This window comes from Saccostrea echinata, unplaced genomic scaffold (genome assembly GCF_033153115.1).
Source record: "Saccostrea echinata isolate AGI-Se365-2 ecotype Australia unplaced genomic scaffold, CSIRO_AGI_Sech_v1 ptg000009l, whole genome shotgun sequence".
Lineage (NCBI taxonomy): Eukaryota > Metazoa > Mollusca > Bivalvia > Ostreida > Ostreidae > Saccostrea > Saccostrea echinata.
In genome coordinates, this window is record NW_026889758.1 from 42,396,104 (window position 1) to 42,415,206 (window position 19,103).

General features: G+C 32.5%; 1 protein-coding gene across 2 annotated transcripts; it reads right to left on the reverse strand.

Moving 5' to 3' along the window:
• Window positions 1-6,669: 6,669 nt before the first annotated feature.
• Window positions 6,670-17,612, reverse strand: LOC133182422 (thioredoxin-related transmembrane protein 1-like). 2 transcript variants are annotated; one of them, XM_061317266.1, is made up of 8 exons: window positions 17,461-17,612; window positions 13,529-13,644; window positions 11,864-11,909; window positions 10,850-10,978; window positions 10,547-10,592; window positions 9,883-9,984; window positions 9,119-9,217; window positions 6,670-8,197 (listed from the first exon to the last, which is right to left on the reverse strand). In XM_061317266.1, exons 1-8 carry the CDS (start codon window positions 17,577-17,579, stop codon window positions 8,081-8,083), a joined length of 774 nt encoding a protein of 257 aa, XP_061173250.1. In that variant the 5' UTR covers window positions 17,580-17,612; the 3' UTR covers window positions 6,670-8,080. The 2 variants fall into 2 exon arrangements, with proteins under 2 accessions (XP_061173250.1, XP_061173251.1); XM_061317267.1 differs by lacking the exon at window positions 11,864-11,909 and adding an exon at window positions 13,023-13,068.
• Window positions 17,613-19,103: the final 1,491 nt, after the last annotated feature.

Sequence of the window (19,103 nt, forward strand, 5' to 3'; positions counted from 1 at the left end):
TAGAGGGCTCAATGCTTATTACAATCATGCCAACAGTTTGACTGCTTGATGTCCAGGAGTAAAGAAGAAGATTTTTAAAGATTGCATTAATTTTGGTGGTTTTAGCCCCACCCCTCAGGCCCCAGGGGGCAGGGATCATGAAATTCACAATTTTTGTTCCCCTTCACCAATCGATGCTATATGCCAAATTTGGTTGAAATTGGTTGAGTGGTTACAGAGAAGAAGCTAAAAGTGTTCAAATGTTAACCCACGTCGCACGATGACGGACGAAAACGGATAGCAATAGGAATAAAACAAGAGGCCCAAGGGCCACATCGCTCACCTGAGCACTCTGGCTAGGAAAAAGCAGAAATCAGTTCAGTCTTGAAAAGTTTTGATATAAAAGTGGTTCGAGGGGGAGGGGGGGGGGTTAATTTGAACTTGAATCTATACTTCAAAGGGATGCTTTTGAATTAATATGACAAATAATGGCTATGCTGTTCTTAGGAAGACAATTTTATTGATATATCATTTGTATTCCTTTGTATAACTATGATCCCCTGTTATGGCCCCTCTATTCTCCTGGGGGTCATGATTTGAACAAAATTTGAATCTACATTACCTTAGGATGCTTGCATTTAAATATGACTAATTATTGCTTTGCTGTTCTTCAGAAGAAGATTTTAAAAGGCTTGCTTTTTCCTATGTATTCCTATGTAAAACTTTGATCTCCCATTGTGGCCCCACCCTACCCCTGGGGGTCATGATTTAAACAAACTTGAATCTACACTACCTGAGGATGCACCCGTAAAAAAAAACAATCATGGCTTTGCTGTTCTTGAGAAAAAGATTTTTACAAATTTTTCCTATGTATTTTATGTAAAACTTTAATCACCCATTGTGGCCCCACCCTACCCCTGGGGGTCATGATTTGAACAAACTTGAATCTACACTATCTGAGGATGCTTCCATATAAATATGACCAATCATGGCTTTGCTGTTCTTCTTCAGAAGATTTTTAAAGAGTTTTCCTATATATTCCTATGTAAAACTTTGATCGCCCATTGTGGCCCCACCCTACCCCTGGGGGTCATGATTTGAACAAATTTGAATCAACACTATCTGAGGATGCTTCCATATAAATATGACCGATCATGGCTCTGCTGTTCTTGAGAAGAAGATTTTTAAAGAATTTTCCTAAATATTCCTATGTAAAACTTTGATCGCTCATTGTGGCCCCACCCTACCCACGGGGGTCATGATTTGAACAAACTTGAATCTACACTACCTGATGATGCTTCCATATAAGTTTCATATTTTCAAGCACAGTGGTTCTTGAGAAGAAGATTTTTAAATGATGGCATTAATTTTTCATGAATTCATGATTATCTCCCCTTGGAAGAAGGCGTGGCCCTTCATTTGAACAAACTTGAATCCCCTTTACCCAAGGATACTCTGTGCCAAGTTTGGTTGAAATTGGCCCAGTAGTTCTGGAGAAGAAGATGAAATTGTGAAAAGTTTACAACGACAACAACGCCGACGACGACGACGACAGACAACGGACAAATTTTGATCAGAAAAGCTCACTTGAGCCTTCGGCTCAGGTGAGCTAAAAAGGAATGCAAACTCACATGTTGATAAATGTCTATTGTTTTCAGTTATTTTTCCACAGTATTGATTGTATAAAAATTGCTTCCCTTTCCATTGAATGAGTCAAGAACATTATATGTACTTAAGAGGCAAAGAACAAACAGTTTTAAAAAATCATACAAATGATTTTTTAAAAAATCGTACAATAAATTGTTATAGGCCTATTGTACAAACAAATATCCACGATTTGTAAATCGTACAAACGAGTTGTTAAATCGTTTAAACGATTTTATAAATTGTACAAACGAATTTTTAAAATCGTACAAACGAATTTATAAATCGATCTAACGATTTTCTTAATTGTACAAACGAATTTCTTAATCGTTCAAACAATTTTCTAAATAGTAAAAAACAATTTAAGAAATCTTACAAAGATTTTATTTATTTTTTTCTGCAAAATTGAAATAGTACGGAAGCCCATTTAGGACCTATCAAAAAATATTTTCGATTTCAATATAACGAATTGTAGAATTTGTTATAACGAATTTAATTCGTTATAACAATTTCTTTGAATTCGTTATAACGAATTTAATATGTTATAACAAATTTGAATTCGTTATAACGAATTCAAAAATTTGTTATAACGAATTGAATTCGTTTAAACGAATTCTAAAATTTGTTAAACAAATTTAATTTGTTATAACAAATTCAACAAGAGGCCCAGGGGCCACATCGCTCACCTGAGCACTGTGGCTAGGAAAAGAGGAAAAATCAGTTTAGTATTGAAAGGCTTAAATGCATAAGTGGTCCCAACCTACCCCTAAAAGGGAGTGGGGGGGGGGTATGATTTGAACAAAATTAAATCTACACTAACTAAGGATGCTTACATGATTTTTTTGACTAACTGTGACTTTTTTCTCTACAAGTTTGAACTTTCATTGTGGCCCCACCCTACCCCTGGAGGTCATGATTGAACAAACTTGAATCTACACCACCTGAGGATGCTTCCATTTAAATATGACCAATCATAGCTTTGCTGTTCTTGAGAAAAAGATTTTTCCTAGATATTGCTACTTAAACTTTGAACGTCAATTGTGGCCCCACCCTACCCCTGGGGGTCATGATTTGAACAAACTTGAATCTACACCACCTGCAGATGCTTACATATAAATATTACCAATCATAGCTTTGCTGTTTTTGAGAAGATTTTTGAAGATTTTTCCTATACACTCCTATGTTCATTAAAACTTTAATCTTCCATTGTGGCCCCACCCTACCCCCGGGGTCATGAGTTGAACAAACTTGAACCCACATCACCTAAGGATGCTTCCATATAAATATGACCAATCATAGCTTTGCTGTTCTTGAGAAGATTTTTCCTATATACACCTATGTTAAACTTTGATCATCCATTGTGGCCCCACCCTACCCCCGGGGATCATGATTTGAACAAACTTGAATCTACACCACCTGAGGATGCTTCCATATAAATATGACCAATCATAGCGTTGCTGTTCTTCAGAAGAAGATTTTTGAAGATTTTTCCTATATATCCCTATGTAAAACTTTGATTGTCCATTGTGGCCCCACCCTGCCCCCAGGGGTCATGATTTGAACAAATTTAAGTCTACACTACCTGACAATAATTCCACCTGAGTTTCATCTTTCCTGGCCCATTGGTTCTTGAGGAGAAGATTTTTCAATAATGCCTTTAATGTTTTGCTATTTCGTAATTATCTCCCCTTGGAGGGGGGCGTGGCCTTTCATTTGAACAAACTTGAATCCCCTTCACCCAAGGATACTTTGTGCCAAGTTTGATTGAAATTGGCCCAGTAGTTCTGGAGAAGAAGATGAAAATTTGAAAAGTTTACGACAACGCCAACGACGACAGACAAATTTCGATCAGAAAAGCTCACTCGAGCCTTCGGCTCAGGTGAGCTAAAAATTTGTTATAACGAATTAAATTCGTTAAATCAAATTCAACAATAAGGGACTATAGAAAAATATGTATGAATTCAATATAACGATTTGTCGAATCCATTTTAACGTATTTAAATCGTTATAACAAATTAGAGAATTCGTTTTAACGAATTTAATTCGTTATAATAAGTTTCAGAATTCGTTATAACAACTTTTTATATTCGTTATAACTAGGGATGTCAACGAATAGTCGACTATTCGACCATCAGTCGAATGGACCGACGATCGAATAACGAAACGACATTCGAATAAATAAATTCAATAAAAGAGTGATAAAGAGATGGAATTCTCATCCTAAAATTGAGAAACCGGTTTCCTCAGACACAGTCAATAAGATAATTCTCCTCATTAAAAACTGCTGGATTTATATATGTAGAAAGTACAGTAATTATAAATGCTTTACTTCCGCGAGTACTATTTGTCAATTAATGTGTTGTTTTTGTAATAAAATTATTTCGTTATACTGCGCTTTCTTTGTAAAATTATTAATTGGACTTGATCTCATATCATGAACCCATTATAGCCGTGACATGTTTGGTCACTAAGGTAATTATTATAAAATTAATATTCTTTTATATATTTTAAAGACATTTTGATAGTTGGTACAAAAAGTATATTCAAATATTTAACAATACAACATTATCACATATTTACAGTGTGCCCCCCCCCCCCCCCATCATTTTAATAAGCTTTAAAATATATATCGTACTGTCATTTTTTATGCTTCCTAAAAACCGACTTTACAGATCGATTTATGAAAATGATTGACAGGGAAATCATACATTTGAGGTCCATGTTAACATCTGTGTGTAACATTTGATGTTACTTTTTAATAATTTTAAGAAAAGGGGATTTCGGGTTAAATATGTCATGTAACATTGAAGCCTGAAATACAATTTTACTTTCCGAAAAAGTTTCGAATATATTCAACTATCGTTCGAATAATGCAATCGAATGTTCGACTACAGAAAATAAATATTTTGACATCCCTAGAAAACATAACGAATTCAATAAATTTGTTATAAGGGATTAAATTCGTTATAACGAATTCAAAGAAACTGTTATAATGAATTACATTCATTCTAACAATTTCGAACGATTTGTTATATCGAATTCAAAAATATTTTTTGATAGGTCTTAAAGGTGCTTAGACACAGATTTGAAGTTAATATTTTCTCAAAATTTCTGTATAATATCACGACTTATATATTGCAATAGCATTTCACACGAAAATATAATTAAAAACTTATTTTATCTGTAAATTATTGGAACTACGAATTCCTGGACGCGTTTGATTAACACATCCTTGCACTTTCACAAATTTTATCTTTATCCTTAATATTTAAGAAAAGAAGCGATTTTGTTTTGTATTAATGAAAAACATTACATCTATAATCCAGAAAATTCAGAGTAGAAATGTGCGAAAGCAAACCCCCTGACTAATATCGTCAGCCCGTGCTCAGTGTTGTGTACAGAGTTTAACAAATTGAATACACCCGTGAAACGTAAACTGTTTCTGTAAACAGGACACGAGCTCTGTTATTGTTAATGTTTACGATTCACCGGGTGTGTTCAATTGTTAAAGTCTGCACACACCACTGAGCACGGACTGACAATACTGTGAGTGGGTTTTGCTTTCGAACATTTCTCCTCTGAATTTTCTGGATTATAGTTTTAATACTTTTCATTTATACACAACAAAACTGCCACTTTTCTTAAGTATTAAGAATAAAATTAAGAATTGTGAAAGTGCAAGGATGTGTCAATCAAACGCGTCCAGAAATTTGAAGTTTCAATAACTTCGAGATAAAATAAGATTTTTATTATATTTTAGTATGAAATGCTATAGCAACATATAAGTCATGAAATTATACAGAAAATCTGAGAAAATATTAACTTCAAATCTGTGTCCAAGCACCTTTAAATGGGCTTCCGTAAAATAGCAACAAAGTGAAAGAAGTATCCAGAATATTTAGTATGTTGCATACTGACGTTTCATAAAAAAGATTAAAAAAATAAAAGAAATATCCTTCTATTCTTTGGCTAACGTGCAAAAATTACCTATTTCTTTGCTTTATAATGTTTGCATTTTCAGTGCAAATAAAATATTGAAAATGTCGTCTGATCACTGAAGTTGTGCATGAAAACCAAATATTGAAACCGAATATGGTAGGCGAGAAAAAAACAAACTAATGACCCGGTACACTGTAGATCTAGTTACTTCTGTGATCATGAAATCATTTTCAAGTGAAACAGCAAAATTGTAGTGACAATATTAATATTATTTTAATAATGATATCTTAGACATAGAATAAAGGACTATATTTGGTAAAAGCCAATATCTGCCCTCAAACTCAAACTTTGATGTATGTTCTAAGCCAGTATGATATATGCAGACTTCAAAGCATAAAACTATTTCATTTGCTGTGACATCATAAGTTAGATAGATGTCAGAAAATGATGTGTATTCAACAGCTCAATGATTTCAAATGAAAATATTGCATTTTATGATGATAATTTGACTGGAAATAACAAGCACAGGTCTGCTCAGACTTAATTCATCTTTTGAAATAATGTGTAGGATGATTATATCAATGAAATATGTGAAAATAAATCCTGATCAAGTTTGCATTCTATTAAGGTAAGGTCACAGAGACAAAAATATTGTCTTTTTCTCAATCAATGCATTTGTAAATTCAGATTTATTTCATAAAAAATATATATACAATTGTGCACATTTCAAGAGATTTTCAAAATTTTGATTTTAATGGGGAAAGGGATAGGCCTTTTCCGTATAAAGTTCTTTAAATTATTTCTTAACAAATATAAAAAAAATAAATGGTTTTTGATTTTTTTTATAATGGTTTCTGTTTCAAGCCAAGAAACATAGGGAAAAAAATTCATCTCAATTTATTTTCTTCAGTTTTATCAGATCTTTAATATATTAGGTCGTCACTCTTCCTATTGAAGAAAATGGTTTGATGGCAATAAATATCATTCTCAGTTATTGAAGAAACCTCCTTTTTAATCTTGAATCATGAAAATTAAAGGCTGTTCAAATCTAATATCTTTATATTTCTGACTCAGTAGTTTTTCAAAGTATTTAACTTCAAAATCATGTAAACATATAATTTCTTTTATTAAAACTTGCATAGAACACAATAAAAGCAATCTGATGGCTATGTATTTCCTTAATACTCCCTGAAAAATTAAAACAGCTTTTAAAATACTTAATGTTTACTTCCAGTAAAAGGTTTAAACTGGTAGAACAAATAGCACATGTTTTTGCTTCGTTTAAGCTATTTGGTTTCTCTGTAATATAAAGTGGGGTAAAAATAACCTGATCTTAGAACAGGATTTAAAAGCTTAAAATTTTAAGAGAACTGTTAAAAATATTCAAAAGTTTGAAACACCTGGTCCCATGATCATGAAACAGACTTAGGCTTAAGTATCTGTAAAATTTTTACCAATTGTTGGCATTTACTCATTTAAACTTAAAAGTTTCATGATCCCAGGATCAGATTAGTTGGGAGAAGAAACAAAAAAATAGATACAAATTTCTGAATCTAAAACATTGAATATCTTAATGGACTATAAAGTTTCTTTTGAATATCTTAATGGACTATAAAGTTTCTTTTGCTCATATTTTTTTTAAATTACAAAAACTAAAAAAAAAAAAAAATAATAACATATACATAAAGAATAGACAGGTGGGTAAATATCTTACACTAGTGTATCAAATTACAACATTTATACCTCTACCAAAATCACAGTCATATTCATTTAGCATTCATACAAAAAAAAACTCACATACATATTGACTACTCTACGGTAATGGCTGTAAAGTTATAAAACTTAACAATTCATTTACTCACCTCATAGAGTAAAAGAATCAACACATTATTGTTATTGATTTACAGGTTTAACCATCAGATTTAAACACTTATCTACATAAGTACTCTTCATAGTAAAACTGAGGAATATAAATGTATAAGAACAATAAGTTTATTACTATACACATATTAAACTCCACACACCTTATGTTCAGATCATAAAAAATGCAGTACTTGTCAAACTAGGTCACTAGAAATAATAACTTAAAAGATGTTTTTGTTTACAATGCTACATATCATGCTTAAAAAGCAGTGCTTGTTTAAACACCACATTCTCTAAATAATAAAATTTTAGGTTCATTATTGGCACGTTCTGACTTGGAGTCTTGTAGACATTCAGTTATATTTTCTACATACATGTACAAATGTTAAATCCAGCATAAGAATACATCATATTCACTCAGCATGTATAAAACAAACAAAAATTGGGACCAAGCATATAAAATCATTTCTCTGATTAAAACTTAAATACACTCAAAAACCAACCATAATAAAATTCATACAAAATTTAGCCACACATTCTTCAACAGGGATGAATGTATTTGGAAAATTTAACACTCTTTTTAATTTGCATTGCATTTACACCATTTTGAAAATATTTTATCCCCCACAGGACTTTCACATACATGTCTATAAAATTAGTCTGCCTTTTTAACCCTCCTTTTCCTTGGTTTGGTATCGCCATCTTTATCAGCTGGTTTTGAGTTATCAATAATGTCTGTTTCTGATTCCTCTCCATCAGCATCTTCATCCTCCTATAAAACAACAATAGGACAACAGGAATAAGGTTTAATATAGAAGAAATTTTATCCAAAATTAAAAACTGAATGAAAGTGATAGTGAATTTATCTATATAAATTATTTCTGGGAATTTCCAAAACTGTATGAAACACACGATCCTCTGAGTAAAGCTATAATCATGATTCATATTAATACACAAGAATTTGGTGTCTGAATTTAAACTGTTCTAATGGGTATGTTATACATCAAGTACTTCCATATACATTAGTAACTGAAGAAAATAATGTTTCTATAGACTAAACCTATTTTTTGGATATAAATACATGTACCACAAACTGATATTGTAAAACTACTTATTTTGTGGGGTCAAATTTTCGTGGTTTGAAGAAAAATTATAAGGTCCTAGGGATGTGATTTCCTGATGAAGTGTTAAGTTGTTATATTTTTGAAATGTTACATTTTGTGGCGGACAGAAATTCATGGATCTCTTCATACCACCAAAACAAGGAATATTACTACTCCCCCCCCCCCCCCCCCCCTTGAAATTTTGCAATTTCACTGTATGGCATTGGGAAGTAAAATTTTCTTACCCTTGATATGATAGATTTATCTTATCATCTTGCTACAAATTTTAGTTTCCATATTCCTATTCTTGTTACAAACAAGTATGAAATCTGATAACCATTGGTAGATAAATATGGTGCTCCTTATGGAATTGGTAAGATAAATTACCCCTATGCCAGTAAACAGCAAAAATAAAAAGAAGCTACATGATTTTAAATTTGTCTTTGAGGAAATGGCATCACAATCAGATTTGCTTCATCAATATATGTGTATATACTTATTCCTCCTCTCTCAGATTAGAGATCAATATATGTGTATATACTTATTCCTCCTCTCTCAGATTAGAGATAACTTGCTGATTAAAGCGGTACCTTTTGTAAGGTGACCCCCTGTGGCCTAGGTTGAGGTTTTTCTGTTGGTGAAGGGACATATTTGGATGGCAGCATCATATCACAACACAGTACAATCATCTGAAAGTAAAAACCAATAAAGTTTTTATAATCTTTCTAGCAGGAAATTTATATACAAGATATGTTAAATATAGGGGTGCACAATAATATCAATATTCTGGTATGTTGCGAGTTGTTGACAAAAAATATTGTATTGTGATATGTTTTCTCAGAACCAATATACCGGAAAAATTCTTGGGCTTGGGATTTCTAAAGTAAAATATGAAATTTAAGATGACAGAAACGTTTTCAATCATGCCAAACACTAAGGTTGCTGTTGTATGGTTGCATTTCAATTCAAAACTGTAGTGACATCAACAAGAACTTTTTTTTCCTTGTTTTATTTATAATAGTAATATACACTCTGCTTATAAATGGAGGTTAATAAAATAAGAAAAGGTCATTTTAACTGTTATTGAAAATATTGCAATACATATCGCAATACAGTTAAAAATATCGCAGTATATCACAATACGAAATTCCTAGCCGATACCCAGCCCTAGTTAAATACTTGAAAAATGTGCAAGCTTTTCATCTGTTGATAGTTTTTATCCACTGAAGTAAGAAAAGATGTGTCACATGGCTGGAATGACAAACAACAGACAGATGGAAAAAGAAATAGCCTTCCTGTGTCCTGTTTGTATCAAAAGAAACATAAAAATAAAAAAGAAGACGATAATACTGACCAATCCAAGAATCAACCCTGCAAGGATAGTTGCTATGGCAAAGATGACATAGCAGGCCCACTCTGGTATCCCATAATCCTTGGTCATAGAATTGTAAATGTCCTGTTAAGAGATAGTAGAACAATCAATTAAAAATTAACAAAACTCAAACAAAAATGGGATAAATTTGTTACCCTTTAAATTTAAATGCATCTCAACCATAGCTGTCAGAGGATTTTGTATGTGTGTTAAAACATGTATATGTATATTGCTTTTATAGATTATACATTATTTATGCATAACTTCTTTATAGATAGTTTTCGATAGACACGATTTAAGCAAGAGTTATTTCCCCTTGGTCGCCATATTGGAGGTATACAAGCCTGATTTCCTTCATTATTCAACCAATTTAAACTTGTCATATTGGGGAATTGGGTGAAGATAACACAATTTTTCTTACGAATTTATATTAACACAAGCTTCCTTTAATTCATAATTTTGGTATTTTAAAAATTTTTGCCCTTATATTTCTGCCATACGAGTATAAAATTGGTTGCTCAAAGAAGAAAATTCGGTAGTTGGACCTCCAACACAGCGGCCAAAGGGAAATAACTCTTGCTAAATTCAGGCCTATCGAAAACTATCTTTTAGGCAAGTGTGAATAACTTTTTTAATAGATTTTTACCCTGACTGCCATAGCAGCTTTAAAGAACTGTCCCAATGCTGCCATTCTGAAAGTAAGAAAGGTATCATTAAATTCAGAACACCACTTTATATTCATATAAATTTATTTGGAAAAATAATAACATTGTTAAGTTGATATTTAATTTTAGATGATAAAATGTTTGTCTTTTGTCACTTTCTCTCCTCTTCTGAGTAATATATATAAATTATAAAACATTTGAAATTTTAATTTCATTAAAAAATGCCCATAAAATTTTCATTTTATTGTGAGTGACTGTATAAGATTATCTGACATTGATCTTACTGGATGGAGGCTGGAGAGAAATACCATGGAATAGGGTCCACTTCCTGCCATTTCTGGTCATCTACAAAGCTGATCAGTTCTGACTCCTTCCTTCCTCCCTTGTACTGGCGAAACTCTCCATTCTTAATGCTAAAGAATCAGAGTTGGGTTTTTTAATGTGAACTTGGCATGCAGAACAGTTAATTTTTTTTTTTTTAATTCATTACATGTACTGATTTTTTTTTTCTTGATTTATTTTAGTAGAAAAAAAAGACTTGTAAAAATTTTCTTTGAATTTGAAATATTACTGATTTCAGCAATGACTAAAAATTTTCAACATACTTTTATCACTAAATTTTAGATACATGTATTAATATTAAGGATGCATTTTTATTCAATCACTTATATAAAAGTGTTGTAGATAGTAAGCATTTTTTTCCCTGACTTCTAGTCTTACAGCAATGAGTAATGAATATCATTAATAAATAATTTTCTGTTGAAACATGATTACCAACACAGTAAACAGTGACAGGTTCAGTAATCATATTAATGTAGTAAATAATTCACATCTGAATCAGCTGTCAGTTAAGCATAATCTATTTACCTTTTTTCCTAATAGACCAGTTACAACCACACTTTAAAAATGCCTACTTGTAGAAGAAAGTATATGGTGCATATAAAATTGACCTTTGCCCTCATTTTGGTAAAGTTAAGGTTTTCACATTTTATAGCAGTGAAGGTTTAGCAGAAATAATTCTTTTTAACATTAAGATGAGTTCATTTTACCTTTATTTACCATAATGATTACATATAGTCAGAGGGTGAGCCCTGAGAGTAAATTCAAATAGTAACCGTTCAGTGAATTAATAATTTCAATCTCTACAGTACTTTTATACAGTATTTTCTCTATGTATTGAAACTTACTGGTATAAAGATGGAAGGGCTGAGATCAGTTATGTATTGACACTTACTGGTATAAAGATGGAAGGGCAGAGATCAGTTATCTCAGTATTTTCTCTACGTATTGACACTTACTGGTATAAAGATGGAAGGGCAGAGATCAGGAATCTCCCACTGAGACCTAAAATATAGAGGGCAAAGGTCAAAGTGTGAATATAGCAATGCAATGTACTGGTAAACTGAAAGCCTTTCTAAACTTAACCATGTACTTCATAGGCCTCGAACATTTACATTTTTTTTAATAATCCAATTAAAATTTAGTGATTTATTTTATTTTAAGAAGACATACATATACAACATCTCCCAGGGGTCGACACTAACTTTTAAAGCATATTAGCCCACAGACCTAGCAATTTATAAGTCTTACTAGCCCTGTTCATGAATTAGTTGTCCAGCAGCCAAAGGCTGTAGGCTGAGTTGCGAAACGACTGGAGGGGTAGGTGTGGGATGGGGATTCCCCTCCTGCAGGAGAGGTTATGAGGAGCCTCCACAGGAAAATTTAAAAAAAAATATGCCAAATTCTGCATTCTGGCTATATCTCAGGGCAAAATTATGTCACTTTTTAAATGTAAATGAAGACTTTTTTTTCTTGTTGACAGATTCTACATTTACTTCTTAAACCACCCTTTTTCAAAGTTAGTTCATTGTCTACCTCATAGCATTGCTTACAAGTATTTTCGGGAGTTTCAAACACTTGCATGATAAAAATTGATATGGTGGACCAAAACAATGTCAGGCAATAATAGTCAACAGTTTGACCTAAGTGATAATGATGATTCAACATTATTCCTTAAACCTCACTAACAAAATCGAAACTTTCACATTTTAATTAACCTTTTCAATTGCTCCTAAGTAAGTATTTGGTATTTAAAATTTCAGTAGCCCCGTAGGACAAGTTTGATGACTTGTTTGGTACCCCGACCTCAATTTTCAGTTGTCCCGGGCTAGCAGGCCTCTGTTAGTGTCAAACCCTACCTTCTACAGTTACATTGTGTTTAAAAAGGCTTTCAATAAACAAGGGTTGGAAATGCTTTACTGACATGTTTATCAAAAGAACAGCATGGTATGTAAAGTGTACTCAGCTACTAAAACCTAAAACATATGCTAATCAACTATTTCCATCTCTCTAAAAACCAACTTCTCCATCAATAAACATGCCATTTTAATCAAAGCAGTGAAATAAAAGATATAAAATAATATAAGTAGATCTAGTGCAAGTGTTACCCAGACTTACTGATAAATTGAAGGCAAAGCAGCAGTCAAAAATCTTCCAAGTAAACCTGTAAATGATTGTTATTTTTCCTCCATTGAAAATATAATTTCCTCAAATAAATTTAACAGATCTTACATGTCTTCCAATGTCATGGACTAAAAATAAACTAATGACAAGGAGTTAAACAAACTTCAAATTTCATTCCTGGATTTGCAATATTGAACAGATATCAGTACATGTATTCACAACACTGTGTCTAAGAAGCTCATAAAACACAGAGCCCATGAGACACCCATATTACCACCACCCCCTTTAAAAAAATCACAAATGAAATCTAAAATGAATGATTTAGTTTTTTTTTAAGTTATTGTAACAGTAAAAGCTAGCAAATAGTCCTTAGATTTCTTACTTACTTGGTAATAACATGGAATCCCCTTTTTGTTCTCAAAAAGAGCTAATCTGGTCCTATTGTTTTTTATGTTTTGTAATACATGTACTGTAAACTACATCAATACATCTAAACTTACCTGGATTTTCTGTCACATCAACAACTCCTACATTTATTTCCAAATCTTTACTCCAGTCAGAAAATTTGTCCCATGTTTCTACAAATCCTCTACATGCAGGACACCATGGAGCCATACTAAAAAGTAAAGAAAGAAATACATAGAAAGATCTACAAAACATAAAAAATACTGATGGCTGTTCTAGGTCCAAAGGGCTGTCAATCCAGCAGAGAATTTGAGTCTGGTATAGGGACTCGATCATTACCAACTGAAAAAAATTTATTTAATATTTTTTTTCAATTCCTTTTTAAAGAATTTTAAAATTGTTCAAATAGTAAAGTCAGAGTGCACAAAAAGAACATAAACTTATTTTGACCAGTTCCAATTAATCAATTTAAGACATGCAGTCAGAGCTGATAATTAATAAATTTTAAAGTGTAAAAATAAATGAAAGCTTATTTATGCTTATTTAAATTCTGTAATGTTTGATTTTTTGCAGTCAACTTGTATTCGATATTGTACTTGAGAAAGTTGATCTACTCTAAAATTAGTGATGGGAATCGGTAAGAATTTCACAATTGATGATCGGACTACTGTAACTAACTAATTATCAATTATAATCGGACATTTAAAAAGTCTGTCAATTTAGTTTTTTAAATGGTAATAATAGGTGAATAACTACTTTCTGTGGTGGTCCAGCTGTAGTTAAACTAATCTAACTGTGTCTCGGGACAAGCCCTAGTCCTTACGACAATATCATTTTAACGATAGAATGTTCTATCTAGTCCAGCTGTTTCATTTTGTAGGATCCAAAGTACGTCCATACCCGGAAATGAGCTGTGTTACCCGGGTATAAATACAATGTTTGTTCGTCTGCTCCATTACGAAACACAAATAAGTTAATAGACAAGTCACGGCTGGAATATTCGGCTTAAAAACTATTACACTTCTTAAATAAAATAAATAACCCGATTAATCAGAATAAAAATTTTGTAATCGAGCGCTTGGATTATGCCAGCAATCAACTGATTTTCGATTATAATTGATGATTGGAACACCACTATCTAAAATGCAATAATCCAGATCACTGTAACACATTTTTCTGTAGAAAATTGTCTGTCAACACCTTAATTTTTCACGTTTGAACATTTCAGCTACCAAAAGTAAGCAGGATACATGTATGTATTCTAACAAAAACCAATAAGTAATTCACTGGAAGATATCAGAATATTTTCATGCTGTCATTTTACCAGTTCCAAATACCCATAATAAATATACATTATTATAACAGTAACTTGATCCGAAGAGTCGTATCACGTCGAGTTGACAGGCACGGATGGTCAGATCAAACGAGACGCTAAGCGTTGAGTTTGATCTGATGATCCGCGCCTGTCAACGAGACGTGATACGGCTCTTCGGATCAAGTTACTGTTATAATGATAAATTTATTATACACCTCCCTTACAACTAGCAAAATATAGTTTTAAAAAAACTTTTGAGATCAATTATATCAGATTTTCCTATTAAACAAAGCATTTTGTCAAGGAATTTTTTGATGAAAAATAACATCACATTTCTGTGTACTACGTCATCAATTTCAGAGAGGGGTGATATGGATTCAGAAAACCACAGTGTGGTGATCCAGAAAGTCGGATCACACCGTCAAGTGATTGTACGAAATCTACAGTAAAATTGAGTGATACACACTTGGGTATATAATAAACACTATTACATGCATATATTTGTTTTGTTCGTTGTAGTCTTAATCGCTAATTCTCTTTATCCATCAGAAAAACCATTAGCTTACTTGGTAACATTTCTTTTAACTTTTCAAAGGCATGTCAATAGTTGATGTATGAGACAAATTTTTTTAATCTAGTCTCATTCTGCATAGGAACAGCTAATGTATTCGAAACTCATCAAATTATTTGCAACTGGGAAAATGACTACTCATGTAAACTTATTAAATAAAAGTTTCTCTGGAAGATTAAAATTTGTTGATGCTTCATTTAAATCTGCAGGTCTTTGACAAACAACTTAGATTTTAAATAATTATTCAAAGCTGGTAAAACAACTGTACTATACAGTTATAAGGAGTGCAGTGAGTTGTGCAAAGTGCTACTCGACACTGCAAGCTTTTAAAGCAATGCCTGAGCGAAGAGAAAATTCAGACTTAGCACATTGATCCAAATGAATTATTTTTCACAGTTACCCTTGGACCCACAATGCAACACCAATCTCATTGCTAACTTTGTTCTTGCAGTAACAACAGAAGTTCACCAAAATAATGAACTCACCTTGATTTAGTGGATATTGCAGATAAATAGTAAATTAAACATTCTTTGTTAAAATTGGCCCTTTTCAGACCTTTTGATAGTACAACTAGCATGCAACGTCATGGGATGTCACAGTCTTGATGTTCCAAATGTCTTGTGCCGATTGAAGAGGCGGATCTTAGTTAACACTGAATAGATATCCAGTAATGTATATCTGTGCTCGCCCTAACGGTTCCACTGTCTACATATTAAAGAGTTTTTTTTATTGCAACATTGATTAGCCAAGGTGATTATCAAAGGCAATAAAGGGACTTGGACACAGATCTGAAGTTAATTTTTTAAAAAATTTTAGGTATCAAATCATGACTTACATGTTTAATACTAGAGTATTTCAGACCAATATACATATGTATCATAAAAGTGTGATTAGAAACTTCTTTTATCAGCTCGTGTTCATGCAGTGAAGTGTCTGAGCAGAGTTTTCAACTTGAGCACAACAGGTAAAACATAAACATTAACAATAACAGAGCTCGTGCCCATGTTTACAAACACAGACATCTGATGTGATGTTATGAAGAATGTTGTTGGTATTGAATTTTAAGAATTTTCATGTAGTTATTTGATTCCTCTGACTCTAACCCCTGCTTTTATATTTTGACATCTGCAGGGGAGAGTCAGAGCAGAGGCCATATTGAAAAGTGGGAATTCAGCGACACCAGCTGGTGTCGCGACTCTGCCTACCTTTTACAACTTTATTTCACGGATCTAACTTCCGAGACGCGAGAACTCAGTAAAGGAATGATTCTTTTACAACTTTATCATCACTAATACGATGCTATCGCCATTTAAACGGCCCTAACACCGACAAATTAAGCATCACTTGAATTAGGTCGCCTCCTCGCCATTCAATTTCTTTGCGCATGACGTCAGCACACAAATACACAAACAAACTATCACATGGACAAATCATGTGTGGTGATGCTGATAATTTTTTTCTCATATGAGCATAGAGGCCACTTTCGACAGTTGTTTTCCTTATCAGTAAATAAATGTAACATCATTCTGTTGTTTTCTGTGCTTTTTCACCGCACCCTCATGTTTTTTGCGAAAACTCCACACGTGTTTTGACCACGTGTTAATTTGAAATCGATTGGAATTTTGTGTATTTGTGTGCTGACGTCATGCGCAAAGAAATTGAATGGCGAGGAGGTGACCTTATTCAAGTGATGCTTCATTTGTCGGTGTTAGGGCCGTTTAAATGGCGATAGCATCGTATTAGTGATGATTAAGTTGTAGAAGAATCATCCCTTTACTGAATTCCCGCGTCTCGGAAGTTAGATCCGCGAAATAAAGTTGTAAAAGGTAGGCAGAGTCGCGACACCAGCTGGTGTCGCTGAATTCCCACTTTTCAATATGGCCTCCGCTCTGACTCTCCCCTGCAGATGTCAAAATATAAAAGCAGGGGTTAGAGTCAGAGGAATCTCGGATTAGTAGTTATTAAGTTCATTTCATGTAAATTGAGTATTTTTTAAAATTAAAATAGAAATACCCCTGTTTATGATAAAGTTACCTTTGAAATCATCTCAAACAACTTTTTTATCACTGGTTGTTTCTGTGGTGTCCTTAAAAATATTTGATAGATGACGTGTTAAGTTGTAAATTGTCGTATCTACTTACAATTCTAACATCCATTCACCTTCAAGAACATCTGACCAGTTTTCTTCCGTCACTTTTATTGGCTTACATTCTATTTGGAAAAACAGCAATGTGAACAAAACAAATATCAATTTCAACATTTTTTCCTGATTCGAGCACTCGCGCTTCCCTTCCAAGACAAGACGCAATGGTTACTGATATGGGTGCACGATGTTTCGGGACCACGACGTTTCGGGACCTGATTAATACGACGTTTCGGGACTAGCAACAAGACGATTCGGGACTTGAGTTAATTTTTTTCGGGATCTAAACAAATTATTTTATTATGGTGATATAGCATATTAATCTAATTACACATAGTACGTAATATTTCAAGCTAAATCCGAATTTTAATTTTTATGTATATATATAATAAAAATTGTCATAAAGATATACTTTGATGGGGTTTTTTTCATAACAGACGAAGAAGAATAAATCTTTACAATATTCATTTTTATTTCTTTTTATTTTTTTATCATTTTTTTTATTAGTTATTTTTTTGTGTGTGTGTGGTGATGGGGGGGGGGGGGGTGGGTTCCAAAATTTAATCTTCTCAGGTTGATGATAGATATTTTAAAATATTCAAGTGATCTCCAGCTACCGTCGAATATATGTTAAAACAACAACTGGGATCAGGTACACATATCCCAACTGATACCATGGATACTCTGTACATAGGGAGGTGTTACGTACATGTATAAAGACGCCGCCGGTAATGGGAAGTAAAAAGATTGTGTGGTTTCTTTTGAAATTATTTTAAGAAAATAAAAATCTAAAAATATGGAAAAAATATCGTTTGTTTATTGGTAAATGAAATAATTCAGAATCAAACAATAGTTCAACAAAATATAAAGGTTTTCAAAATGTTTTGATCTTGATGTTGTCTACCTTTTCCCAAACGGTTTCAAATATTTTTTTTTTTCCAAAAGGTTTTGGCATAGTATCTGTAAGATTCTTCCCTGGAAATGTTACGAAAACATTTTTAAAGTTTCCAAAACATTGTAAATAAACATATTTTACAAATGTTGCGAGAACATTGGCCCTAAATTAAAAAAAAAATACCATACTTTAAAAAAAAAGCATTAAATGGTATAAACAACATATTTCATTTGATATCGTTTCAAATAATGTTTTTAAAAACATTTTAAATTTCATCATAGCTTTATCTATTTAATGTGGCAAGGTGGAAATTTGAAATTTAAGTTGACCTGTTAACGTAGTCAATGTAGAATGTCTTTTAAACACTTTTACAACGTTCACGTAGCATGAAAAATTTAATATTTGCAAATTAAATACTATTTAGTATTTATTTACAGTATTATTTAAAGTTTGTCATGTACCTAACTATGTAACACCACATATAATATTACGCACTGGTCGGGTATATAAGAAGATCGATAATTGAGTTTCATTGAGATTTGTAGTCTGTGTATACACAGTAAACATAAATTCAGACATCCATATCATTGTAGACAAATTAACAATTTTGATAGTACAACAATATATAGCGGGAATATTTGGGACTTTCGTGGGAATAATTTTTTTCTAATTAAAATAAATGAATAAAATCGATTACTTTCATCATTTTTCTTAAGCCATCGAGTACATGTACTTTGCATATAGAC